The sequence below is a fragment of the Cyrtonyx montezumae genome, unplaced genomic scaffold (assembly GCF_038088225.1).
Source record: "Cyrtonyx montezumae isolate F1298 unplaced genomic scaffold, pur_monq_1.0 scaffold_15, whole genome shotgun sequence".
Taxonomy (NCBI): Eukaryota; Metazoa; Chordata; class Aves; order Galliformes; family Odontophoridae; genus Cyrtonyx; species Cyrtonyx montezumae.
The window spans coordinates 9,517,386-9,544,965 of NW_027071881.1; the positions used below are offsets into that span (position 1 = coordinate 9,517,386).

Sequence of the window (27,580 nt, forward strand, 5' to 3'; positions counted from 1 at the left end):
TTCTTACTTAAGGCTAAAGCTCAGAAATCAAATCCTACCATCAGAAGTGCAGCACTGAGCAAGAATAAAGCAGAGGATCTGATCCCTTGATTTTTGAAAACAACAACAAAACGTGCAAACATGACGCAGAACGTCCGCCGGTTCGTGCCTGGACCCACGGCTGCAAATCTCTTACATCCTTTTGACTTCCTGTGGGAACACAGCCCCAAATATATCTTCATGGTATCGCTTTTGGCTCTGAAAAAGAAAAGAAAAACCCAAGAGATGAATCTGTGACATTAAGCATTTGTATGACTGACTGTGACGGCGGACTTTGTTGCTGCCAATAAAGGAACCCAACTGCAGACACACAAGCTCCAGGCAGTTCTGCTAAGAGAGCAGTCCTACAAAGCCTGCCATGCTCAGACACTGTTCTCAGTGACTGGCCCATACATTTCTTAAACTCACATTCCTTTCTTGATACAATAAAGCATCAAACTTTTGATGCTCCAGAGATACTGCAAAGTGAATGTCCAGGACCAAAAGAGGGACACTGGGCAGAAGGGTTGTATGTGAGAGAGGAACACGACACGACTTCATCTAACCCGGACAAACCATGCATCATCAGTGGTGGTGGGCACACAAAGCTGATCAGTTAAGCCCTTCAGCACACTGCTGAAAAGAAGCTAATTGCAGCCTGTAAGATCTTGAGTGTGACTTTGAAACCTGCTAGAGCACTGTCTGAATGGAAAGTAATGCCTTGTACATCACAGGATACCTTTAGCTGGAAGAAGTGCTCCTCTGCCTGCTGCTCTGTGTGGTTCAGGTTTTTTACAAGTATCCTTTTCAAAGTCTGAGCAACATCCCTGGCCATGCGTACGTCTCCACAGACATACAGATGCCCTTCTTCTTTATGCAAGATATTACACACTTTGCTTTCCAACTTGTTTTCAAGAATATCTTGAACATAGACCTTAGAAACAGAAAAAAATATTAGAAAAGGTCTCTTTAATGCTACTTTGTCTACTGGCTTTTCTAAATTCAGCGTGGGATGACATAAGAAGTTTCAATATACCCTAACTATTCCATGTGCTTCACCACAGCACAGGAGAGGAAAAATGTCTTAAATGCTCTCTCCACAAGCCCCAGATTTGAAGGCTGGACTTGTCCTTGATTAAACCAGAGTACATTAAGAGACTTTTATTTAGAATCAATTACCACTGCAAAAGATTCCTGACTTGCTAGAGAAGCAGAACGGCTATAAAGAGTACGGAAATGGTGACAAATGAGGAGAGCCAACTCATTTCTAGCTCACAGGCTAATTACATCCTGCAAAATGAAAGGTTTCCAAAAACGTTCCAGCTCCTAATTTCAAAGGATGTTTTGCACTCAAATGTTTAATTGCCTACTACACATATCAGTAAGGCAGCGAGGATTAAAAATGCAAATGTACATATATGGTGCTCTTACAGAAGTGAACAGTGAGAGGCTCCTTTGTTTTGGAGGAATGGGGCCCTCTGTCACTTGTTCACAACCCACTGAAGCAGAAAGCTAACAGTTGTGTTTTGTTTTTTTCAATGGAACAGTTAAACAGAGCCCAAGCATTAACTTGAGGGACCCCTCCTAAAGCAGCCAACTCTTAAAGAACAAAAGAACCGGCCTTACTTTAGCTTGGCCAGGTTGCCTGGAGTAAGCAGTAAAAACTTCTTTCAGAACTCCTTTCCTCTGCATTTCTTCAACTTCTTCTTTGTAGATATGATCCATATCTGGCTGCCGGCAGCCAAACAGTAATATCATGTCACCACCTTTGATCCCTGAAACCAACATCAGACAGTTATTTTGGCTTTCCTGGTAGGGCCTATTATCTCATACTACTGCCCCCAGAAAGAGCCCTGTCACATCACCTCATCAGGCAATGGAACTGCTATTCCTAATTAGACTTCCTTGCTAAAACTCTGGGGAGCACGTGCACATGTGTGACAGCTCTTGATTTTATGACTGCATTAGGATGTAATCTGCCTGATGCTTTGAAGTACTCCATGGGATCACTGACTGAAGCACATTTCCCAGGCATGATGATAGAGACAGGCCAAACCATTTTCTCTCTGCTCTGTGCCCCCTGTGAGAGCTGGGCAGACGCTGAACTCACCGTACCTACACACGTGGGCTAACACCTCTGAGTGACCAAACCCCTCAGGACCACCAGAACAGTCTCATGTGGGATGGAATTATCGGCTGCTTCAGTGCACCATTCGATTCAGTCTTGTGATGACAAATCTCTATGTGGGTTACTTAGCCAATGTTTAGAAGTGCCTCCTGTTTTGTAGTCCTCCAAACAAAATCTCCACGTGAAGATATTTTCTTTGGAGGACTAAAGATGTCTTCTGGCTGGATGAGTTTTGGCCTCCCCCAAGTGGCAGTTCCTGTAAGTACCTTTCTTTTCCAAGTCGTAGAGACGCTGCTGCCAGAAACTTCTGAATGGAGCAATTCCTGTTCCTGGGCCAATAAGGATGCACGGCTTGGCCGGGTCCTGTGGAAGCCGGAATCCATCGGCACTAACATGCAAAAATATGTTAATTAGGTAAAGTAAAACTCAGAATAAAAGTATTCCTAGAATGCTAACAGAATGATACCTAGTAATCATCTCTACTGCTTTGAATCTTCTCTTATTATGCTTTCTATGTGAGGATAAATGTATCTTGAAAGGGCTGAAGAATCAGCTTTGCTCGTGTTTTACAAAATAAACATTGATAACTTCACAGTGATTTAGGAGAGCAACCATCACTGAAGTACACGTTAGAAAACAGTATATGATCACCTCTACTTTTTGCCCCTTTCTTTTCCCCAACCCATCTGCACCACAGTAGGAATGGTGTTAATACCTGGGAGAAGCTAAGAAAACATTTCTGAATGGACTCCTAAAAGTACTGAACAATTTCCCTCATTAGAATCCAATACAATTTCAATTATTTTCCTGAAAATTTCAAGGGAATTAACTTCAGGAGACATCTAGGGAAGGAAGCTTCACTGGATTATGCAGTGAGTATTTGCCTAATGATTCTTATTCCATGATTTTCCTTGGCTTCTTTGAAATGAGGCAGGCATTGGAACAGAAGAGAAATACCAGTCTGTACTGCAGAGCTGCAAGCTCAAAATAGTCAGGAAGATACCTGCAGGGAGGAGGTTATCACTGACTCCTCAGTGACAGTTTCCTGAATGATTTTGAAGAGCACAGCCTGAGCTGTGAATGGGAAAACACGAAAAAGGCTTAACTGGATGACAGTTGCTTCTTGTTAACTTAGCTTTAGCTGCTCCACAGGGGAATGCTGCAATATGGATAAAATTCTCTCACAGTTTTCTAACCATTTATCATTTCTCACTCCTCAAAAGCTCAGATCCTCCAACTGGTAATCAATCACCAGTTACTTAAAAACAGTGAAGAAGAAGAAGAAATAAAAACTGCTTTTTCTTTTTTTCCTGTGGCGTACACTCACCTGCGCACAAAGCACGGGACCGTTTCATTGAGAGCTATTTTGTTCAGCCACGTGCTGCAGACTCCATGGTGCAAAGGGCCCTGTCCATCTAATCAGAAGAATGGAAAAATACTTTTAAGTATTCAAAAGCTGGGTTTTTTTAGAAAACATAGTTTGCACTTAAAATTATGCTTATAAGCAAGGATGTAAATGACCCAGTAATCATTTATAAAACAAGGATATACCAGTGATGCAGTATTTTAACAAATCCTGATACAGTATGAGCATCTGTACTGCTATGTACTACTCTGTGTGTATCACAACACAAACTTCCTCTTATAGATATGTTTCGTGCCATAGAGCATACACAGATTTTTGTGAACCACAACACAGACTAAGTGTCATTTAATTAAGACAGAAATAAGAAAAAAGCAATTCGTTACCTCTTGTCCTGTAGTTTACCACAGCAACCGTCAGGTGAATCTCTCTGGGCGTCATCTCACAGGAGGAACTGACAGAATAGTACCTGGGTTTCAGAAGTGGCAGCTGAGTCAGTAAGAAAGCTGTTGAGACTTCAGCAGAAGGAAACTCTTCCAGGACCTCGAGAATGTTGGGGCTGTTGTAAAACTTCCATTTATTGTATTCTTCCGTGCTCTGAAAGCCAAACGCCATCGTCACAATGTTACCAGGTCATGCAGATACAGGAGAGCAAGGATGTTCGAAAAATAACTTTAAAAATAATATTCCTACTTTATATTCAATTAAATATGCAACATATTAAACTGCTAATCAGCGGAGAGCTCTCAGAACCTTCCCTAGACTACTTCTGTGGTTTCCTGAAAAAGCTGTTTAATTTTTGGAAACAGAAATGCCCACTACAATTTTTCTCATACGTAAGTTTCCTCCGAAACTGAAGTAGAATCTGTTTTTCCACCCCCTGCTATGGGACATCCACAAAACTGTGCACGCTCAGGTCCTGCTGAGCAATTACTGAGTGCTTGCTGATCCCAGAAGAACAAAGCAGTTACCACACTCGTGAGGTTACTTGAAGTGACATCACTTCTATTTTATTGATATCAAATTCTGTGACAAAAATATCTAACAGCTCCCCTGCAACCTCTCCCTCTGCAAGCACTAAAGTATTTTATGGTAACTCATCGAAAACCACAAGGCAGATAAGAGAAATGGGCAGGCAAAATGACCCACCCACACCCACAAACACAAACACACAGGAAATACCAGATCTGAAGAAAACTCTTGATTCCCACACCTAAGTTAAGCCATAAGAGCACCCTTTCTCTCACTGTGGTTTGTTTCACAAGCTCACAGAATATATAACAGAGGGATGCAAATCAAACACCAGCAGTAAAAGCATTTCTAAAGTTTCTGCTTTAGAAGGGTACTGAATGATCCATTATGTAGTTACTCCAGCCTTGACACTTACATGACATAAAACTTCCAGTCTCTGTTTGTCTCCTTCTGCTGTTACCAGCTGGGAGAGTTTTTTTAGAAGTTGTTGGGAGGGTGGAGTAGTGATATCAAGTAAATATGTCAAGGCCTGGGAGAGTGTGCAAGCAGGAATCTTTTTCTCGCTTGCCCAATAGCCACCTGGAAACAAAGGAAACAGAAGATCACGTGGCAACTCCCAAAGCATTCAACAACTGCAATTTTTTGCAAAACTCAGTGTCTTTTAAAGTATGACTTCTGATTAAGTTGCATACGGGTCTGGAACACAGCTTAATGGGAGGTTTCAAGCTTTTTGTGAGTGAAGAATATGATGCAGGGAGCCACATTATAATAAAACACTTTGTTTTCAGCAAAAAGAATGATAGAAGTCATCTTTCTGAGTGTTAGAGTTCCATGATCTCACAGACTGCAGCTACTTAGGTGTTAAAAAAATGACCATGACATGTAAATTGACTTTAAGACACTGACATGCAACAACAGTAAGGAAACTGCAGACTAATTTAATTGCAGTCAATAGCCAATTTAGGAACTGAATTACAAATAGAGTCAGCCCAAAATATCAGATAACATTGGTGAAGTTACCATGAACTGCCTTAGTACACAAAAGCAGAACCTAGAATTAGAAGATTACCTAAAAGTGTCTGCAAAAGCCTAGTGAAACTTAAGAGGAGGACAACATAATCAAATGCAGCCTATAAAAATTCTCATGAATTTTAGAAACACCTATCAAATATCCTCTGTGATCCAAAGTGAAGGGAAGCAACTTACCTTCAGCATAGGTTTCAAGTCTGATAGTCTGATCAGCTGGAGGGGCATCCTTAACATGTGCAATGAGGCCACGGACTAATTCTGGCTGGTTGCCTGGGAAAATCCCAACATGTTCTCCAGGCAGGTAGTGCACTTCCTGATTAGTCTCACAGGAAAGCTTAACTAGAATGGTAACACGACTACATATAGAAAAAAAGAGCTCAGTTAGATCTTGATTACGTTGACAGGATTTCCCTTAAATTACATAGAAAAGGCACAAATGTGAAGTGACAGTTGGCGAGGGCTTATTGCTCATTATCAAATTATCAGATCAGCTTAGTAATTCATGAAGACTTAAACAAAAACAGTCTAGAGATGTGAAGGATTTCTACTAAAACAAATAAGATGCTGAAGTGCTGTCTGATCTGTCCACTATAGAACAAGTGTGCCTGTAGTGAGCCAATGCAAGGAAGTGCTGCTCTACCGAAGACTGAATAGCTCACACTGCACCAGCTCAGAGTACATCCTACAGACTGTATTTAGAACAGGGATGAAAGAGACTTCCTGGAGGATGCTGAAGAGTTATTCATGGATGCTGTTTCTAAGACAGATGCCAGTGCACCTATTATCTTTCTGTATTTTTATGCTGTCTTCTCTCAGCTTGCTTTGTAGTACAACCCATAGCAGCTTCTTGTGCTACATCTCTTCCCACCTTCAACTTTCCTTTTTTCCTCGACTAAGAGGCAATTTTTTTTCCATATTCATCAAGTTATTTAGTTCCCTCTGCTGCCAGAGACTTCTCTGGGAAATGAACTACTATCTAAACAGAAGCAAAGTCCCTAATTACTGTTGTGGACTGATGATAATGATTTACTTGTACTACAGATGGTACAAAATTAAAATATATTTCTCAGTAACATAGGGAAGAGATGTTTATAACCAAGCATTTCAATTGTTTAAGATTTTAATTAAATGCAATACTCAAAGGAAGGAGGTATTATACCTGGATCTGAAACTCTGAAGGTGCTGTCTGAATTTCAGCTTCATGGGAATTATATCCTTTGCATGAATGTCTGCCAGTGCTGTTGAGAAAAGAGGACACAACTAATGAAAAACTGTCATTAGGTTTGTTTAATGCACCTTCTAAGAATACAGAGAAAAGAACTGAACCACGCCTGCTCTAGAGTGGAATACACTTCTAGTCAGCCATGTGTCCTCTGTGCATGGCTTCGCTGAAAACCTCAGCTCTAGTTCTTCTGGGATTGCCAAAATGTATGACAGCTCTGGTATTCTGATGTTTTTGTGCTGGAAGATGTAATGACTTACTCAGTGTAAAACAATATCTTTTTTTCTCTGACCACTATTTCATTACAGGATTTCTATCATGTAGCACTGTATGACCAACCTCAGACAACCTTTACAATCCAGACCTATATGAAGCAAAATGGATAGAGGAAGTGGAAAGTCAGAATACCTTTAGTCAAGTCCATGGTTTGAGAGTCATGTACTATCCTATGTTTCTTAGGGTTCCAGCTGTCATCAGATGTGTATATCTCAGGCAACTGAATACTGTTTTTCCCACGGATGTCAAAAATGTCACAGGCAGTCTAGAAAAAAGGAGTAATTGTGACTATTCGTGGAAAATAAATATTCTTAATGCTGTCATATGTTTCTTGTTCATTTGCTGGTGCTGTGTTTATGGGGAGATTTCAGTTTTGCTGACTGTTGCTATTTACTGAAGCTGCTGAATTCAGTAATGCTGTAGGAATTCAGCAAACTTCCAGTTGTACATCAATCTAGCTAGAAGAAAAAAAGATCTACTTAGCAAAATTAAGAGGTCTGATGCTGCTGTCCTTACTGACACTGAACATCTCATTATCCAGAAGGTTTTGTGGAACTTAATGTGAATATTAATTACAGAAAAAGGATCCCATTTCCCCTTCAATTTAGTCAAGCAGCAGATGGAAGGGAAGTTCAAAATTCAGATAAAAATCTATGTCTGTTTTCCTTCATTATTCCCCACTTTTCTGGGATGCCAGTGAAGGCTGAAATAATTGAAATGAACGAATGAACAAACACATAGCTAGATATTTATATAGTCACCTTGAAGGCAGTGACTGCCCACGTGCGAAAGGCTTCTTCTTGACCATTGAGTTCATCTCCTTCACCCATTGGAGTGAGCTGTGAAGCCCCCAGCTGGGACAGTTTTTGGTCAATGGCATGAGCAAAAGCACAGAACTCAGGATACATAGTGGACCCCAAACCAAACACAGCATATCTGCAGGACATACAAGTAAGAACACTAAGTTATGACGAATGAAATACAAAAGGATTCATCATCTATAAACTGAGTAACAAATTATTTTTACCTTATTTTTTTCCTCAGCAATTTCAGGGCGAGCAAGGAGTTCTTCAATGTCTGTATAAAAATTCATAGAACATTTAATGTTAGAAAAATACTCTTTGATTGATTTTTTTTTTAATTAGAAGTGAGACCCTGATCTATACCTTACTCACATACAAGAGAAACAAAAGGTTGTCTTTGAAACACATAATATCCTGAGATGACAGGGACCCACAAGAATCATCAAGTCCAATTCCTGGCTCCAGAAAAGACTACTTGAAAATTAGACTTAGATATTAGACCATATGTCTAAGAGTGCTGCCTTAACGCGTCCTGAACTCCAGTATCTTGGTGCCATGGCCACATCCTTAAGAAGCCTGGTCCAGGGCCAAATCACCCTCTTGGTAAAGAGCCTTCTCCTGCTTCTCAATCTTAACTTCCCCTGAAGCAGCTTCATGCTGTCCCCTCACGTCCTGTCATGGTCACCAGAGAGAACTCTGAAGAGCTCATCTCAGCCATCTTTGAGTTGAGTTGCATATGTACTTTTGAGGCAAATAGTACCTTTCCGTTATTTGGAGAATCTCCATTCCCGAAAGTGCTAGTAACCACTAGAAGAAGTGTTTCTTCTTCCAGGTCACTGATGTTGTACTCATCCATGCACAGAATCTGGAAGACATAAAGCTCATGAGAAACTGCTAGGGACATAAGGCCTAGCAGTACACATCTCTGATTGTCAGATGACTGCTGAGCAAATTTAGAGGGCATTACTCTATATGAAAAAAGACAAAATCTAGTCTAACTTATATTTAGTGGATGTACAAAACACAGGCTTAGAGAATAAAAAACCTTGCAGAGGCTGATAAAAGCAGGCAAACTTCATCTTCCGTTCAGTTTAAGTGATCTCTATTTCCTTACCTTAGTGTTGAAGGCACAGCTGAACAGGCTGCACAGATTGTTGGCTAGTGTTTCTGATTTCCCAGTCTCTGTTGCATAGATCACGGTCACCTTGGGCCTGGCTGCCATTGCTTTTCGCAGGAGTAGTGACGCAAAGAGTACAGCCCTGGAAAAAAAACACATCCTGTATCATTTTGAGCATGGCTACGTAGAAACTCAGACTGATTCACAAGCAGTTTCCCAGATAAGGCTCGTTTTGAGTATGCCTTTTTCTTGGAAGATTGTTAAGAAGCAATACAATATAGACAGTCCTGAACAAGAACCTTAGATACCAATATTACCTAAATGTGTACAAGTCTATAATTCAAACAAATCAGGTCAACCCTACTGTAATAATTATTATAAAATGTGTAAGAGAAGCACCAGAAAAATAGAATATTTCAACAAAACTGTGATGTTCATTTGAACCACTTACTTTGCCAAGATGCTCAACTTTATTTCTCTTTTCTTTGGCCTACGGGTCTCATCATGCCAGACATGTGTTTTCCATGCATCCACCTTCAATTTAAAAAGGCTAAGTTTCAGATCAGTAGTGCAAAACAACAATTGCACAATTTGTGTACAGTTGAAAGGGATAGACTTGACAGGATCTGTACCTGTGATTTGCTGGCTGTACAAACACCGACCAGACCCTACAGCACTAAAGTGCATTTTATTTAGTTTAGGAATTCAACAGAACTAAAATTCTCTTGCACAGTATAATAGAAATTGCCTGCTTTTTTAAGAATTTATCCACTAAACTTTGATTTTTATGTACCTGGTACTAAGAGAGGTATGATTAACAGGGGCTTGATATTCAGACTTTTCTGTATCTCATATTATCATCTGCACTGCTGAAATTGTCTGCTACTATCTTTTTTTAATTTTTAACACTATATGTACCTGGTAGTAAAAGAAGGGAGTGAGGACATAGTTCAACATCTCCTGGTGGAACACGGGAGTTATGCTCCCAGACATAGGGGGAACAATCCACACCCAATCAGCTGGGCAACCTCCTCGCACACGGTACTCGTTCTGCATGTATTTCATGAAGGACTCAGCAGCTGAGTGGTGATCCATGATAGTAACATTCTGTTTCTAGAATAATTGCAAAAAAAACAAACATATTAAAAAGCACATTCTGCATCCATTCCATAATTAAAGTAATCTTTTTGCTCACCTAATATTCCAAGGAATTTATACAGTTTTGGGAAATATTTACTACTAGCAACTACAAAATGAAGATGTAGGTGGACCTTTGACTAGGGATTCTTATTAAGACATTTTTTATTTATTTTTAACACCAGCATTTTACCTTTCCAGCGCTGAAAATGCATGCTGAAAAGCATATGTTTCATTTTTACCCATCTTTCATAATGTTATGATATCTTAAAGAGACTGCAATTGCAAATGAAATGCATGAATTCAGTGGCTTTATGTAGATTTACACACTTAGACATCTGGGCTAAAAAGATGAATAATCTTGCCTTTAACTTCCTTTTCTTTTTGTTCTTACTTTTCCCTCTATCTGAGGGCCTTTTCTGGCAACAGGACATTCACATCCCTCTGCTTTCCCAGACATAGACAAATAATAACTCTATTGGAATTATATTGGTAACCTCCTGTACACTGAGTGTTGCCCCACTGGCACTATATTTGTATAAAGCTGTTGTAAGTTAAATGAAAAAACACAGTATTCAAAGTGTCTCTGGATACCAGGCTCACTGACTTACCTGGAAGCTATGAAGCACAGCAACATTTATCTCTACAACAGCTCGGTCCTTCCACAACGATGCAAGTTTGTTGGTTTCCAGTCCCATTCTTCTTCCAACCTCCTGTAAGTCAGAAAGAGAAAGAAAAGGGAAAAGCAAATTTACTATGCTCCATGAACACCTCATGATTTCTTCACCTCATCACATTAATATGCAGATAGAAGTATTCAAGAAAGGAGAAAGGTGAATCTTTTGTTGGGGAAAGTGACAGCATCATATATTTGGTATTATAGGTAAGTTTGAATTGGAGAGCTCCAGTTCTTGAGGCTATTCCAGTTTGGAGAAGAGAAGGGGGCTTTCCTGGACCAGCAAGTGGCAGCACCTGGTTGTAAGTCATCATTATTAATCTGCAGTTGCAAAGGAGCCCAACATCCCAAGGAGCCCAGGAAGCAACTAATATCCAGGACACCATTGCCTTGTCAACAGCAGACTGGAACTAACAAGCACATCTCTGAGAAATCTGCAGTCAAAGAGCGAATTCCTGAATCAGCTCCTACTCACAGTAAAATTGGTGGAAAAATTCCCTTTTGGACAACATATTTTATATTTTTTTACAGGTGTAAAGGCTGTCAGCATGTCTTCTTCAGAAATGTTCCACCCATTCTCACTGAGATCCATTCTGTTCTCAGAGTCACAAAATCCCTCATCTCAGAAGCTTACCTTCAGGATGTTGTAGCGCTGCACATCACAGAAGTCTCGCACTCCAATCTCTGTTCCCATGTACCAGCCATTGAAAGGACACCCAGGAAATTCCAGGCCTCCCACCTCAAGGAGCATGTTGGCAACAGCAGGCAGAGCATACCACTTCAGACCCAACTCCTTAAACCATTCGTATCTGTTAAATAAACATTTGATTTGTTAGTTTTTGTATTCTCCCCCTTCGCCAACAACCAGAAAAGCCCATGAAGTGAAAGAGCACTGCCTCGTGGGAGGCCAACGCATGAAGCAATCTGCAGAAGCTCGTAGCAAAGCTTTCACATCCAATGTAGTAATGGGGAACAGCCTGCTAAGGAAATCAAGGAACAGCACAACAGAGTTCTGCCATCTGCACACCACTGCCGAAGCAAAGATGAAGAAAGAAGCAAAGAATAAAAAGCAATAAGCATTTTGCTAGGCACGCAACCATATTTCACACACATATTCCACTGCCATAAGAAGCTATGTGTTTGTTTGCCTGTTGGGTTTTTTTGTTGGTTTTGTGGTTTTGTTTGTTTGTTTTTGCTTTAATTCGGAATCTGATTGAAACGAGGAATATAAAAAACGATCCAACAGAACTACTATTGACTCTGTTGATGTAAATCTCACTGTATTGCTCTGACAGGCATTTCACCATCCCAGGACAATTTACCATAATTTCACCCTAACAAACAACCCATAAAATGGCTGCCACAGGCACAGGCTAAGCCCCTGCCAAGGTGAGGCAGAGGCAAAAATGCCATTATCTAAACCTGGTATGCTTACTTTGGATGCTCCATTGGCACTTCAAGGATAATCTCTGGCGGGAATTCAAATATTTCTGGATCTTGTCCGTCTGCTTGGAGAATGAGTGGAACTACATCAAAGCGGCCGTACTTGGGCTTCCACCCCAGCTCAATGCACAACTGGAAGTAAAGAGAATGAGTTTCATTCTTGAAGTCCACCCCTCTGTTAACCCTCTGAGGTAAATTCTCAGTGCTAAAGGTTGCCTTTCCCTCTCAAACAAGATCAAGACATGTCAATCAAGTACAGATTATGTCCTTGACTTAAGAGGAGTTTTAGCTCTCTCTGTTCTGAAATGGAGGGGAGTATTTCACTGGATATTAAGGAATTATTGCTTCAGCCTGCACCTAGAATCTGCTGGGTGGGAAATACATTGCTCCCTCCCAGGTCTGCATAAAAAAAAGCAAGAAAAATAAATGAAACACAAGTGAGTTAAACAAGATGGAAAATAGTTATGATTCTGTATTTGGAACTATACCTTTGTGAACTCCACACTTGCAGGGTCTCCTATGACAGACCCATCTGGCATTTGATATCCAGCATATCGGATGAGCTGGCTGTTCCAAACACGGAAATCGTGTTTCCCATCAGTTCTCTGAGGAAAGATGGTGATGGCTGATCTGCTCAAAGACATGATCAAACCCAATTACACATCACAGCAGCACATCAAACACATTCTGATTATTAAAACATAAATTATTGGCAGCAATTATTTTATATTTCTAAAATAAACGTCATTAAGAATAAAATGGTTCATTCTTCCCACCTACCTCCCCAAGTCTTCAAATCATTTATTTCCCCAAGAGTTATGAAAGCTTTTTGCAACATGGGCTACAAATGTTAAAAACTTTCAAAACAGTTGATGGTGCATGTGAGAGGAACATGTAAGTATCAGAAGAATTAAGGGCAGAGACAAGTTGTCAGAAAACTTAGATAGATCACATCAGGTTTATTGTGGAGTTCTGAATCCAGACTTAGATGGGATTTTTGCTATTTAAAATTCAAATGAAATAAAAGAGACTTGCCTTATATTTCCATTGTTTGTGGCATACCGAATATGGTGGCAGATATATTCAAACATTTCCTTGGCTGTTTTACAATCACGTGCATCAAATACCTGTATGTTTCCCCAAAAAAGGTAAAGAAAAAATAATAATTTTGGAGGAGTAATGTAAGCACATTACTTTTCTAACACAGTTTAGAATAGGAAATCAGTATTTCTCAATTCGCTTTTAGCTCCACTAGGAAAGGTTTATTTTTACTGCTCTTACATTTTCACACATAACAATCCTTCAAGGCCCAAGAGATGCACCTGCTTACATGACTTAATTGGTTCTCAGCTCTAACCAGTCCTGTATAAGTTTTCCTTCAACTACAAAGTAGAGAAAATATTGATTTCAAGGTACGTATAGGATGGACAGTCCTCAGTTGAAGCAATTGGCAGATTTTACCAAAGTGAAGGACATTCTTCAGATTTACAGCAGACAGTTATTCAGCCCATAATTTGTAAAGTCATAAGTTACCTGTAGATTGGACCACTGGATTCTCCCAATACATCTTGGAGCATTCCTCCAGGCCTGTTTGGCAGCAAAGATCAGCTCATCCTTTGTCAGATGGTAGGTTCCTGTTGTTTCTATCTCCTTGGTCACTGCTTCTAGCCGGGCCAGGTGCTCTTCTATTTTTGACCTAGACAACAGGAAACAGCCATGAAAAGAAACAATGAAAATTTCATTACTTACAACTGATCTGAATTGCAGATGCTTCTTTTGTTCTGGGTCAAGAAGAGCTCAGACACTGCTGAAATCATAAAGTTTTCAATAGCAAAGAGTCCTTTAGCAGGAGACCTCAATCTGCATTGCTGATTTGATGTAGCAGAATGCAGGTAGAGCCCATTTCCAAGAAGGGGATCAGTATCTATATTGCTTCAGATAGTGCAAGTTTAATATACACTGAGAAATCTGTCCTTCCCATCTGTCTGCACTATTTGGGTATGAAATGGGTCAACATACTTTATCATTTATGAAAGCATTCATTACCTCAAAAAGTTAGCAATTCCACCATGTTCCAGGTGTGAGAAGTCACCATTATCTGCTTCCTATGTCCTCTCTATTGCAGCACACTTCTGTCCCAAAGCATAGCTATTATCTACTGCAACAGCCTAGGGTCTGATATTTTTACCAAAAGCAGTGGGCATTCTGGGTAAAGGAATTCTAACTGACATGTGATCAAGAGACTTTTTCCTCGCTTCTGAATTTTTGAATTGGCCTTACTGAGTACAAATGACAGCTTACTAGCCTCACAAGGAAACTACCACAATAGAAACTGAATCAGCAACACTGTCCTTCCACCATCCAATGCAAATATTTATTGATCGCAAGTTTTTCTGTGCAAATGTTCAGTTTAAATTTGGATTTTCTGGACTAGTTTGGTAAAAATTGTCAAAACACAATCAAACAGAAAACATACTAACTTCAGCCCAACGTGGGAATACAGTGACTATTCTCTCAAAGTCTTTCACAGGGACAGAGGTCTTCTGAGCAAAATTTGATACAAAAAAGGGAAGTGCTCAGCAATTACTCTGTTAGAAAAACTAACTATAAATTTTTTTTGTTTGATAATAGAAAATGAAGTCAAAACATCAGGAAATGTTTATCACAGCACAGACAAAAATTGTTTTGTTGGTCTACAGACAGAATGAAAATAGCCTGCGCTGTCTGAGAGTTTTCACGTTTTCAACAAGAAGAAAGATCAAGGGCAAGCATGTAAGATAGTGTAAATCAATGTGATCAAATACCACAGGCACAGAGATGTGCAAATGTAATACTCTGGCAAGTAAGCACAGTCTGTATGAAAAACAGGGATTTTCTGAGAGACTTTGATGGAATAAAGCTTTGTAGAAGAGTTCAAAGTCTCCAAAGAAGCAGGCATTATGTGGCTGAGCCCCTCTGAAAGCCTGATTATTTATCATTGTGAAATATGCAAATGGTAAATTGTCACTTGAAAGCTCATCACTGCAAATTCTTGGACCTTAGGCAGATCTTCAGGCTTTTCCTGCAACAAGATCCATTTTTGTAAAAACAAACCAACTCTGAAGCTAGAGCATTGCTCTCAGCATGCTCAGTAATCTTACGTTGATGATAGCACAGAGCAAGGTTGAGAAGCTCTGTGGTATCAACTGTCCTTCTGCTCATTGGTCAAAGCCTTGAGAGGCAAAACATACAAAAAGAGAACACAGAGAGAAGATGCTTGGAACGGGACGAACTACAAGCATTACCTACATGTCTAAGACTAATCTGAGTAGGAGCTAATCTCATTAACATCCAGTGTTAAGAAAACAGAAAGTCACATTCTAGAAGAGTCCTCAACAACCTGTTTATTCTAGTAGACCATAATGCAACACACTCTGAAGGGGTGGGGTTGAGAAATGCACTGAAAGAGTCCACAGTAGTATTCTCTAGACCTAGGACTGGCAGAAGCAGCACATGAACTACAGTAATGATTCCGTTCACCTTTTCTAATAATCATCTATTTTTTGGAGGCATGCTATGTAACTGCCAATACCTCTGAAGAAATTAAGCAGCCCAGTCCCACACAGAGGTAGGGAGGTAGAGGGTTTTTATTCAAAAAATGAAGATACAGTTGGCTTACTCTTTAAATGAACTGTAGTACTGCTTGACAAAGTCTATTGCCTGAGGTAGAAGCTCTTCTGGAGGAACTGGCCCATCTCTAGTGCCTCTCACCAGGCCCTTTGGGGTCATGAGTGCTCCTTGGCAAGCTCTGGTTCGACAATTGATAACCTGAAAAGCAATAAAGTTTTTAAAAGCAATGTTGCACTACAGATCTTCAGGAAGTTATAAGAAATTACTGCTTAGGTTTCTGTCCTACCTCCTTTGCTGTCAGGTGTAATGTATCAAGAAGGCTGGATCCATTTTCCAAGTTTTTCACTTTTAAATGCCTTGGACATCTTGATATTTGGTTTGAAGCTTTGATACCATTTTCGGGGGGTTTCTGGACATAGAAAAGATAAAAATACACACTTTCTTCAAACCTTTTAAATATCTTAATGCTTCAATTTTATTTTACTAACAAATTCTACAACTTAAAGTCTGAAATGTGATCTTCTCCAACATGAATACTCATTCATTTGAATAAAAAACATTATCTACAGTTTGATATGAAACAGCCAAGAGCATTTTTGTACTAACAAAACAGTATTTGCCACTACCAACATATTTTTAATTTCAAAAATGCCTCTTAACAAAACAGTCATAGTCTCAGGTAAAAAGCAAATCAGACAAAATTAGAGAAAGGACAATGCTAGGATTTCAAAGGAATAAAGGAATTTGGCACTTCCACCCTACTGGGCCAGGTACCTGGCATCAAGACTTACCAAAACTCCCTTTCATTTAGAAAAGAACTTTCATCCAAAGATCTCACAGCACCCCTAAGCTCTTGTACGCACAGTTACTCCTTGCACGAGAACTTTGAAAGGTTCTGAGCAGTGAGCACAACCTGTGTGAACAGTGTCAGTGAAACTAGGAACAGACTCCGCTCCATCACTGACCTCTGCTGAAGTGATTATAGGTGACATCTCTATCTGCTTCTTGCTTAGACTGCGTAATTTGGCATCATCTTTCACGAAGCTTTAAAAGAGAAAAAGACAATTCAATAGAAAGCAACAGGCTTAGTTTTTCCTTGTACATTTTTCTAGTATATAAATGTCTCCTAGGTCCTAGCATACATGTAACCATGAATGTTAAACTACAATGATTTATTTCCTCAGTGAGGTATATAAAAGCTTAAATGTACCCTACTAAACCAACACCACCTCACTAAACCAACACCACCCAGTGCCCCCAGGGACAACTGCTCTTTTGTTAAAATTACTGCAGAGGAAGCACACAGCAGAGCCCAGTGTTACTTAGCTTTCCTTTTCAAACAAAATCGAAACCGTGAAGCTATTAGAAGGCAAATATCTTACCTGTGGACCTTCGTATCTTTCTCCACGTTATTATTGATATCCTTCTCTTCAGAGGACTGGTTCTTAACAGCACGGGGTTTGAATGCAAACTGCCATGGGCACAGCATTTTGTATACTTTATTTATGCTTTTTCTTCACAGTGCTGAAATCTTGTTTTGTGTGATGTGGGAACGTTTCCGAGGAGAGAAAAAAAAAAACCACACCACAAGGTCAGTTTTTGACTAAGAAGGTAACTCCCTTTAAAAGGATGCAGAAACTCTGCAGATAATAGATTTGATCTAATTAACTTTCAGCATTTAAAGATGAAAAAATTACTTGATGCTTACAGTAATGACATACAGACAAGGAGAACTGTTATTTTTAGTAATGCCACAACCACGTTTTATTCTATTATTAGGTAAATAATACCCAAAAACAGCCAACATATCCATGCTTAACTTCTCTGAAAGACACACCTTGAAATGCATCTTTTCCACATTCTTTGTTTTTCTGAAGTTTGTAAAGTGTTACTAAATGTGGTACTAATCCATATTGCTATATCTTTGCAAGGAAAAAGGATGTAAAATTTTGCTGTGTTATTCATACAGTGATTATCATCAGAAAAAAAAAAACTACTTTGTAAATTAAATCAAAGCATTTTACAATATGTTCAGTTCCCTGAACCAAATGGAATTCTAAGATGCCGGATTCTGTACTTTCTAAGACATTTATGCACAGCTCATACTTGAACGTAAAATCTAGCATTTATATAAGAATGTAAGCAGTTTATTCACTATAACATAGATTTTCTACTCATTTCTGACTGAAAAGGAGATTTTTGTGGCAGCAAAGGTGTGACAGGAATAAAAAAAAAAAGCACAGCAGAAAATTGCTTGGTAAAGCAAAATTAGTCACTAAGTTTGTATGTTTCATAACAGTCACAGTTCAGGCTCCCAGGATGCTGTGTGCTGTAAAATCACACAGGAAAAGAAATGAACACAACTATCTATGCAGAAACTGAAAAGTGCCAGAACTTGTCTGTTATCCCAGACAAAAGCAGTAGTGTGCAACAGGCATTTATCTACAGATACAGAATAGGAACACATCTACATCACTATATTGCAATAAAAAATGCTGCAATGCGCCTGTTCATTATTATAAATGATATTGCTGTGTATCATTTTAAAGCATGCAGAAATGAAGAGAGAAGAAGAAAAGCAAAACAAAAGAAGATGAGAAAAAAAAGAAAAAAGAGAAATAAGAAAAAAAGAGAAATATAGAGACAAAAAGCAGTAAGGAGAGTGAAAGAAAAAGTGTGTGCCAGAGAAAACAAGAGGAGAGAAAGACAGAAAAGAGGGAGAGAAAGACTATAAAAAGGATGCTGCTATTTTCCATTCACTGGCAATCAGTGTAATAATTTGCTTGCCTTTATGCTCTCACAACAGAGTTGTTCAAAGAACGTTTATGGTATTATCCATTACCCCCACAAACCTTTAAAGACAGCTGGAAGGGGGATAAAGTTTTCAGAGTAGCAGGATAGCCTGGAAATAAAAGAGGAGACCGATTTGAATATTTTGCTTCTAATAAGGATGAAAAAAATATTTTGATATACAATTATTTCACTTTACAAACTCCAGTAAATGAAAAGCCAACAGAGCAATTGGACACAGTGCTCCTACCGTGTTTTAATGAGAGATGTTTCCAAATCTGCTTGGAGATAGTCTTCTCTGCTAAAGTTGCTTTCTTTCAGTCCCTCCTGCTCTGTATCCCTCCTTAGAGGCCGAAGCATTTTATGTACTCAGAGCTATATATGCAAAACAGCAGACAGACTAGAAGTGGACAGTCCTCAAAGGGGAATCCCTAAAGTTCCCACACTCTCTTTGAGAATGGGAGGGCACGTAGCTGATGTGCTGCTACTGCATTACATAATGTGCAATGACCAGTGGCAAAGCTGTGACTAATTCGACGTTCCAAGCATCCCTTCCTTCATGCAGCGTGCTGCAATTCTGACTCCTACAGTTCTCAGCAATACATGCAGTATGTCACAGTTTTTCAGTGAACTCTGCAGGCAATGTTGAAATGGAAAAAATATAACCTGGAGGAACTCATACTGATGATACCCACGGGTGGCTTTCCTCCTGTACATTCTGCTAGGGGCTGTAGAAAGACTAAGTGATTTTACAGAATCATAGACCTGCAGGAAATTGAGCACTAAAGCATTTAAATAAGCACCTATAACTTAAGAGAGGTATTTTAACATGAATGAACACTTGGTAATCTATTAGCTCCTCATTTTTGGTATATTTTTAAGGGATTTTTCTCAAAACAGCATTTGAAGAATTCTCTCCTCTACAAGTCTCCATACTGTAGTCATCACAGCCTTTGTGGTTTGCCCTTTCGTGCTTTACCAACATGTTAAATTGGAAGGAAACTGCAACTCTCTGAAAGTATAAACCATTCACATCATGTTGTATGTGTAAACACCAGAAGGATAGGCAGATGATGAAGGTGGGACTACTGAGCTGATTTTACACAAAATGTGGATATAAATACAGTACAGTGCTGGGTTTCCTCGTGAGTTCTAAAAGCCACAAGCAATGTGGGAGCTGACGATGGCATACAGAACACAGTGCTGTTAGGGAGCTGCTGACTCAGAAACGCTGTGGTATGTCAGTACAGTCTCAAGGACTTTATTTTGAGTTCTCCATGAGTATTATGTATGATTGAATAACACTATGTAATAAAACTTTTTAGATCTGTTTTCAAATTACAATGATAATGACAGAGAGATTCACAAGTGCTGATCAAGGGTCTGCAAAAATTTGGCACAAGACTATACAAGAAACAAGGAAACAGGCTCTCTTTTCATCTGCCACTTTTCTATCGGGCAAGCTTGGGCAAGGCATTTTTTTCTCTATGTCTCAGTTTGCTATTTAGAAGTGAATATTAAGTGCTTGTGTAAGGCACTCATAGATGAGGTTATATGTACATGGGTTCATGCATGAATACACCTGTATTTATATCATTCAGGGCCAGAAGAGAAGAATCTCTTGAAAAAGAGACCTGAGCTTTCTATAGTTTGACATTCATCTGCCTGCTTGTATCATGCTTGTGTTCTTTGCAGTGACCGCTCATGACTGTTCACACTTTTCTTTCAATAACCATGCAACTCAGTGGTCAAACTGAAGGTGTCCTAACTGTAACAAAAGTTATGAAATCAAAAATCAGCATTTGCTGTTCCATCAGGATTTAAAAACTGCTTGGGTTCTTTCATTTTTTATTAAATCTTATCTCTTTTCAACAGAACATAGAGAATCTTAACATAGTACTGAAAAAGGATGCATCTTAGTAGGTATTTAAATGAATTCAATTTCTAAGATGTTAGCATACACCCTTCCTACTTTACCATAATCGGAGACTGCTGAAAACAAAGAAAGGCTACAAAGGGATTTGGTAAGAAAAGTCTTATTTAGAATGACCAGAAGAGAAGAAACATCTTTCCTCATAAGCACTGTTTATAGGACTGGCAGTAGATACAGCCATTCAGTGAACTGCTTAATCACTATTTCAAACAGGACCTGCTCTTTTACTCACCAAAATCAACGACAAAAATCACCACAAATTTCTTAGGTGGAGTCAGAGAGTAGCAAAACAAGCTCACACTGCCCTCCTTCTACAAACACTACATGGTGTCTGCAGTATTCCCCCCAGAAAACCAATTCATACAGATTTCCTTCTACTGCCCAAGTCACTTCTGTCTCTGCCATAATAAAATGCAAGAATTACTTGCTCTTCTTGTATTAACTTGAATGAAAGAGGTGCCCTTTCAGAGCAGAATGTTTGACCTATTCAGTTGCACTCTAAGCATGCAGTAATTTTGAATCAAATTTTGTCTTGTTTCTGCAAACATTAACAGAACTGTGGGCTGCAGCTTCAACAACAGACTTTCTGCAAATTCATTCACAAGTCAGTCACATTTTTTGACTGCTGCACTGCCCCAAGAAACCGTATTCTGAAAGCATTTAAGTAGAAAGCTATGTTTGTATGGCTGCTTCTCAGAGATCAATCAAACTAAAGTCCTAAAAGATGTACTATGCTCAGGTAAAGCTGATGGTAATGATCTTATTTTATCAACTTCCATGTATTCCAAAAGATAGCATCTTCCACTGTCCCAACTCTTCCTAACTCACTAGAGATATTTTTCTAATTTCTCCTGCCTATTTAATCTACTTGAGACATCTCAACGTTTCAGAAACATTCCATACAACATCACAAAGCAGACATGTGACACTGCAGCCATCTCTGAACATCTGCCATCTCAGAAGATCTAAGATTTCAAATTTGTGGTACAAATAATTTAAGTCATTTGACTCATTAAGAACAATAATTCAATTTCTGTTTCTGTTCTAACTGAAGTTCCTTTTTCTACATTAAGCGATTCATGTTTTCCAGTTTGCTGTCACTTGACTCCAGAAAAGACATCAATTCCCTGGCAACACCTCACTATGTGTTACATACTTAAAAAAATCTCCTGTGACAAGTAGTTTCTCTTCGTGCAGTATCTCGTGCCTAGTGCAACGTGACACTGAGCCACAAGGAAACCTCTCCTAACTTTGCCAGCTCAGAGGTAAATAAACAACAATGGTGAGGATTTGTGCCATTGTCTAGGTGACAGATCACCCCAGAAAAGTGTCTACAGGTCTGCTTGGTAGCAATTTTGGGCTTCTGATTCAAAAAAGTTTCCTGCCAATAAATAAACAAATAAAACCCCTTCCCAAACTCCTACACTACATACCAAATGTAGCAGAAATTGAAGAGAAAGCCTTCGACACACGGACTGCGAAGAAACCAGGAGCTGTATGAGGAGAACTTCTGAAAAGTTACAGGAGTCCCATCTTTGTTGGCCTTACTTCTCACTGCTCACTAATCTCACTTTGGTACATTAAACTGACATTGGTCTTAAAGCTCTTCTGGGTGGAATAAGGTGAAAATGTCCTTTCACTATAGGATGGAGATGGAAACAGTGACAAGTGTATGTCCCACACAAAGAATTACAAAATAATACAGAAATTTCCACTTCCTCACCACTCTTCAAGCATCTAGTGGAGACATGGAAAAAGAGACTTATTTTTTATCAAAGTACAAGACTTCAAACTGATTCACTGCATTTAATTTAGAAGGTGAAAAAAATTTAAGAGCAATTCTTAGAACACTTTCTTTATGACATCCCACCCTCAACCACAAAAAGAGTGGTCCATGGTAGCCAGCTCTATGCAATGCAGCTCCTCACCAATTCTTTGCATCTGTTGTGACTGCAAAGCACAAAGGCAGGACTGTTCTTACTGGAAGCTTCCTTGCAGTACTAGTTTCTGACAAAGAAACATCTGATGAGTAACACTATTGCTCAAAAGGTGCTCCCAAGCATCTCCTCATATCCACTACTGACAACCAGCTTCTGTTCCTCTGGTTTGGATTTTCATTTCCCAGGGAGAATTTGTTTGGCTTGAATACAACCTCAAAATCTGAAAGACAGCAAAACCATTTCTTCCACTGAGTATTTTGCTTATTTACTGTATCTTTAAGGGCAATTCACTATTTCAAATAATTTTAACATATTTACCATAAACTGTGGCATCTTTTTCACTAGATTCTTCATTATTTTGACATGTACATTACAAAGCGAGGAGAACAACTTTCTATTAAAATCGGAATCTCAGACTCAAGTCTACACACTTCATGCAAGCAGATCCCAAATCTACTGCCTGGACTCTTTTTATTTTATGCACACTTAAGGCATATTAAGAAGCAGTTTAGGGTGAAAAATGGAAGGTTTCATTTGCCATCTTCCAGTCTAGACAGTGTCAGATGAAATTTTCCACTTCGCCCCATCATCATGATGTAAACACCAGAGTGAAAATGAAAGCTAGAAAAACTATGCCAGTAAACCCATCCCTTCCTGCCTAGAAGTTGTAAGAGTCAGGCCATATTCAGAAGGGCAGTAATATCATAAAATCCCTTCACCAGCCATCTCTTCCAAAATTCCTGTGTGTGGACATAACTAATGTTGACAAGGAAGTAAAGGAGGGCAAAATCAATCACACAACCAATGATCACATTTCTCTGTGCCTGACTGCACGTTGCCTCAAGATGACACATCTTCCAAAAAGTACTGTCTGACTCACAGGGTCCTCAGCCACAACTGCAGCAGTAAAGGCCAGCTACTAGCAGATTTAAAGCAAACAAGTAAAACAGCACCTGGTGGTTGACCTGTAGTCTGTATGTGTCTGTCTGCTGGGCTCTGTGCCCTACATTCCATGACCATTTCATTATATTTAGTCAAGCTAAAATTCAGCCCAAGAAACAGCAAGGGCTACTGTTATGTACCAGGACTTTATTTTGCATTTCTGTGTTCTTTTTTATCCAAAGATATTAAAATATCACCAAAATACATTCTATCTTTAATTATCTCACAGCGCATTTAGAAAGGAAGGGAAAATACAGTCATCTGCTGAACTATGTATCATGGGAATATACTAGAAATACAATGAAAACAGTGCACTTTCACAAAAGATAATCAGAAATACACTGTGAAGTTGAACAAAGAGTGATATAGAGAATGATATAGTTTTGGAGGTTGACTTAGCCACTGTATAAAACGTTAGGGTTATAATTCTGTGTTACCATAGAGTCTGGATCACATCAGTCTGAGCAGTAGTGAGTGTGCACTGTTTCATCACTGATTGCTAACACACAGTTGCTTCTCTTTTACCTTTTCTAAATGACTGACTTCTCCTAAATGACTGACTTCATACGTTTACATTACTCTCATTGCAAAATACATTGCATTCTCTGCATGAAACAAAGGTTCTTCCTTCAGAATATAATGAGCCCTCACTGACACTATTATTAAGTCCACTGGGAAGTTTACAAAAATCCCCAAAACCTGAAATCTATTTTTGCCATTTTGGAAGTACATAGGCAATTTTAAAATACAGAAAATCACATTTTTGCTTACAAAAATGGGTGATGCAATAACTTTAGATGCAAACGGAAGTTACAGTGCTCCATCTTGGATTAAGGGAGCAGGGAGTTGATTAGAAAACGATTAATGGCCACAATCGCTATTTTCCTGTGTCAGCAGATTATCAGAAGTGCTTTCAAGGCTCTTATTGTCACGACATAAACTTTTCATCATTGTTCCTTTGTTTATCAGACTCACAGCACAGACAACAACAACATTCGCAGCAATTCCTTTTTCTCTTTCTCTTGGGGGCTGTGTCATTGTCACTGGAGCTCAGATTCACTGCAAAGAATTTTTTCTCTTCAAAAGAATTGCTCAGCCTCCTCTCAGCCTCTCTCACAAAAACTCTCATATGTACAACAGTAACATTTTCACTGTCCTTCTCATCAGCTGGACCTAGAGATGATACATCCCATCCTCAATTTCTCTCTCCATATTTGAGTGAGTTCCTGACTAGTAAGGTAAGCTGACACTGTGTGTTGCTGTTCACATCTTCAGAAGATACATACCACTGTTAAACTGAGTTGAGTCAAATGAAATTGGTATTGGGCACAAGTTCAGACATGAGCAGAATTCATTCCCAAAGCAAATGTTTGGTCCACTGCTGCACTACATCCCAGAATAAAAATCGTGGCTCTGAAGAACATAAACCAACTGCGATATCCAGAGAAGGATGGATCACCACCCAATTCTGCAGTTCCATGCTGAGGAAAAATCACGATGCTGAATTTGAAGGTGACAGTATCAGAAGAAAATCAGAGCATATTCACAAATCATTTTCTCTTCCAAAAGCACGTTGCTTCCTTGCTTAGGCCACTACATCACGTGCCTTCTTTGTGAAGCACTTATGAGGTATTTTCCTTCCATAATAAGTTGTGATGTTGGCTGGCCAGAGAAGCCAACAAGAAATTCCTAACTTATTGAAACAGAGGGCAACCTCCTGCTGTACTCTTTACAGTGTTTGCAGCAGTTGCAACTGCTGGAACAGTTGATTTACTTAAGGCAGAGAAAGAATCATTGGACACTTTGCTTATGTGATCCAGAAATGTTAGAACAGCAGCTCTAAACAGTCCACGTAATAGAAGGAAGTTTACTTCAAGCTACCTGAGATGCAGTTTACCATATCTTTCTATCATGCCATACTCCTACCCAATCTCTGGTATTTTTCTCTCCCTACTTAGTTTCTAAAATGCGAGCAGGAAACTTCTCAAAAATTGCCTAATGTTTCTGTGTTGATACTGTCTCTGCTTGCTTATCCACTTGATAAGAAATGAGATTAAAAGTATGGGTAGATCAGGAAGGAAAATACCACAGGAACATTTCCCACATGTAGAAATGCTAAATCTCATTCTCCTGACCACATTAATTACCTTCCTTTTGTATCCACCCTGGTTGTGGTTTTGCCCTATCACTAAGCCAACAGATCACCCTTCTGAAATGAAGCAATGTTTTGGAAAATTTCAAATCTGGAAAAGGCAACTGAGATCAGCTACATACAGCCTCAGCTTTCAGTTTTTGACAGTCCATCTTCACACTGCCTGTACAGTGTAACGTTCACTCTCTTTTCTTACCATGCAGATTCCTTTGGATAAATTTAGTTTGACAGACTTATATTTATCAGAAATGCTTTAGAACTGCTTTAGATTGTATCAAATTAAAAAGAAAATCAAACAACAACAAAAAAACAACCTACCACAGACCATGACATAACCTCCTCACCATTCCTAACAGCAACAGGAATTTAGGCAGGGTTATAGGATAATTCAGACTGAAAGCCACCTGTGCAGTTCATCTAGTCTATCCTACTCAAAGCAGGGTTGGCAACCAGGTCAGGGAAGGAGGCTCAGGCTCAACCCGGGCTGGTCGCAAACACTTCCAAGGAACAAGACTGGACCACGCTGCCATGCGATCTACTTCATTGCTAGACTGCCACAGAATGATTAAGGTTGGAACAGAACACTAAGATCAGCTAGTCCAACCTTGCCCTCACAGGGAAAAAGCTGTATCTTATAACCAGTCTAATCTTATTAATTTTCATCCTCCTGCTACACACTGCTGCAAAGAGCATGGCTCCACTTCCTCAGAGGTCCCAGAAGCTGCCCTCTCATCCCGAGGCTGAACAAGCCCAGTCCCTTCAGCTTCTTCTCATGAGGTATGTCCCCCAGTCCCTAACCATCTTAGTGTCCCACCACTGAACTCACCCATTTAGCAGACTCTTTCTTGGACTAGGGCCCAAACTGAACCAAGTACTGTAGCACAAAAGATGCAGGTATTCTAATTGTGCTGCTTTTCTGAACCCCTCTTTATCAGTTCCAGGTTGGGGTTTTCTATTTAGTTTCATTTTTAGGAGCAGCAAACAAACACAGTGCTCATTCACACAACTCCTGAACACACTGACACAACAGATCACATATGGAGCTGAATTAGGAAGGGAGAACACCACTTTGGAGTTAGAAGAGTCATTTTGAAAAACAAGCAACCACGTGGAAGAATCTGTGCTGATACATATCCTAATATCCCACTCTAAAAGGCTACAAACTGAATTAGGAATTGGGCTAAGCCATCGGGTTTAATATGTAAAAAGCAGTCCTAATAAAAACATCACAGGAATGTTACAAATTAATTAGCAGGTGCTCTTATTAAGTGTAAGAATTTTTTATCTATTCACAGAAGAATAGGATATAGAAGACATTTAACACAGTCTAAATGTTTCATTCAGCTGCTGCAGTAAGGGGCTATTTGGACCACAGCCACCAAAGCAGAAGGAGCTGATGTAGAGTGTACTTCACTGTTCGCAAAACTAAAAATGCTCCTGAGTAACAGAAATAATACTTTTAGCATGTTCTTGCCTCATCTTGTGTATACAATGACTAGTTTTAGCTTAGTCCTCTGAAGCTTGGCAGGAGGGACTGTAAAGGGGAATTTTCTGCACTTTTACAACACTGTCCGTGAAGATAAAACAGTTCAGAATGGCCCTATAACCAGCACAAGATTAAAATCTCACTTATTTCCTCCTCTCACTTTCTAGTGAAAAGAAAGAAATCCTTAGAGTTAATCATATCTTGATTTGGTAGTGAGCATATCCGTTAAGACGACTTCCAAAGCACACAGTGACATGCCCTCACTTTTCCCCGTACCAAGTCTGATAGCTGTGGGTAAGGAATTAAGTGATAGCTCATGTATGGTGGGATTTTTCCACCCAAGCCATTCTATGATTATAGACTAAGACATAAAGACAAGGTTTACCTCAGTGTTTCCTTTAACGAGCATTCTGTTTGAATACAAGGTTCTTAAGGCTGTTACAGAGTTCTGCGGATCAAAGTGATACCATTTCAACCTGCAACCACTTTGAGACATAAATAAGAAAAACATTTATAAGTAGTAAATAAACAAATCACACACATG

General features: G+C 39.4%; 1 protein-coding gene across 1 annotated transcript; it reads right to left on the bottom strand.

The window, feature by feature from the left end:
- Nucleotides 1-158: 158 nt before the first annotated feature.
- On the bottom strand, nucleotides 159-17,346 carry NOS2 (nitric oxide synthase 2). Its single transcript, XM_065732081.1, has 26 exons — nucleotides 17,176-17,346; nucleotides 16,759-16,837; nucleotides 16,080-16,202; nucleotides 15,843-15,991; nucleotides 13,718-13,880; nucleotides 13,220-13,311; nucleotides 12,673-12,814; nucleotides 12,177-12,316; nucleotides 11,376-11,550; nucleotides 10,677-10,778; nucleotides 9,847-10,041; nucleotides 9,380-9,462; nucleotides 8,926-9,070; nucleotides 8,572-8,676; nucleotides 8,036-8,085; nucleotides 7,770-7,944; nucleotides 7,141-7,273; nucleotides 6,670-6,748; nucleotides 5,688-5,866; nucleotides 4,897-5,060; nucleotides 3,896-4,106; nucleotides 3,474-3,561; nucleotides 2,413-2,534; nucleotides 1,645-1,793; nucleotides 758-952; nucleotides 159-237 (listed from the first exon to the last, which is right to left on the bottom strand). Exons 1-26 carry the CDS (start codon nucleotides 17,280-17,282, stop codon nucleotides 172-174), a joined length of 3,411 nt encoding a protein of 1,136 aa, XP_065588153.1. The 5' UTR covers nucleotides 17,283-17,346; the 3' UTR covers nucleotides 159-171.
- Nucleotides 17,347-27,580: the final 10,234 nt, after the last annotated feature.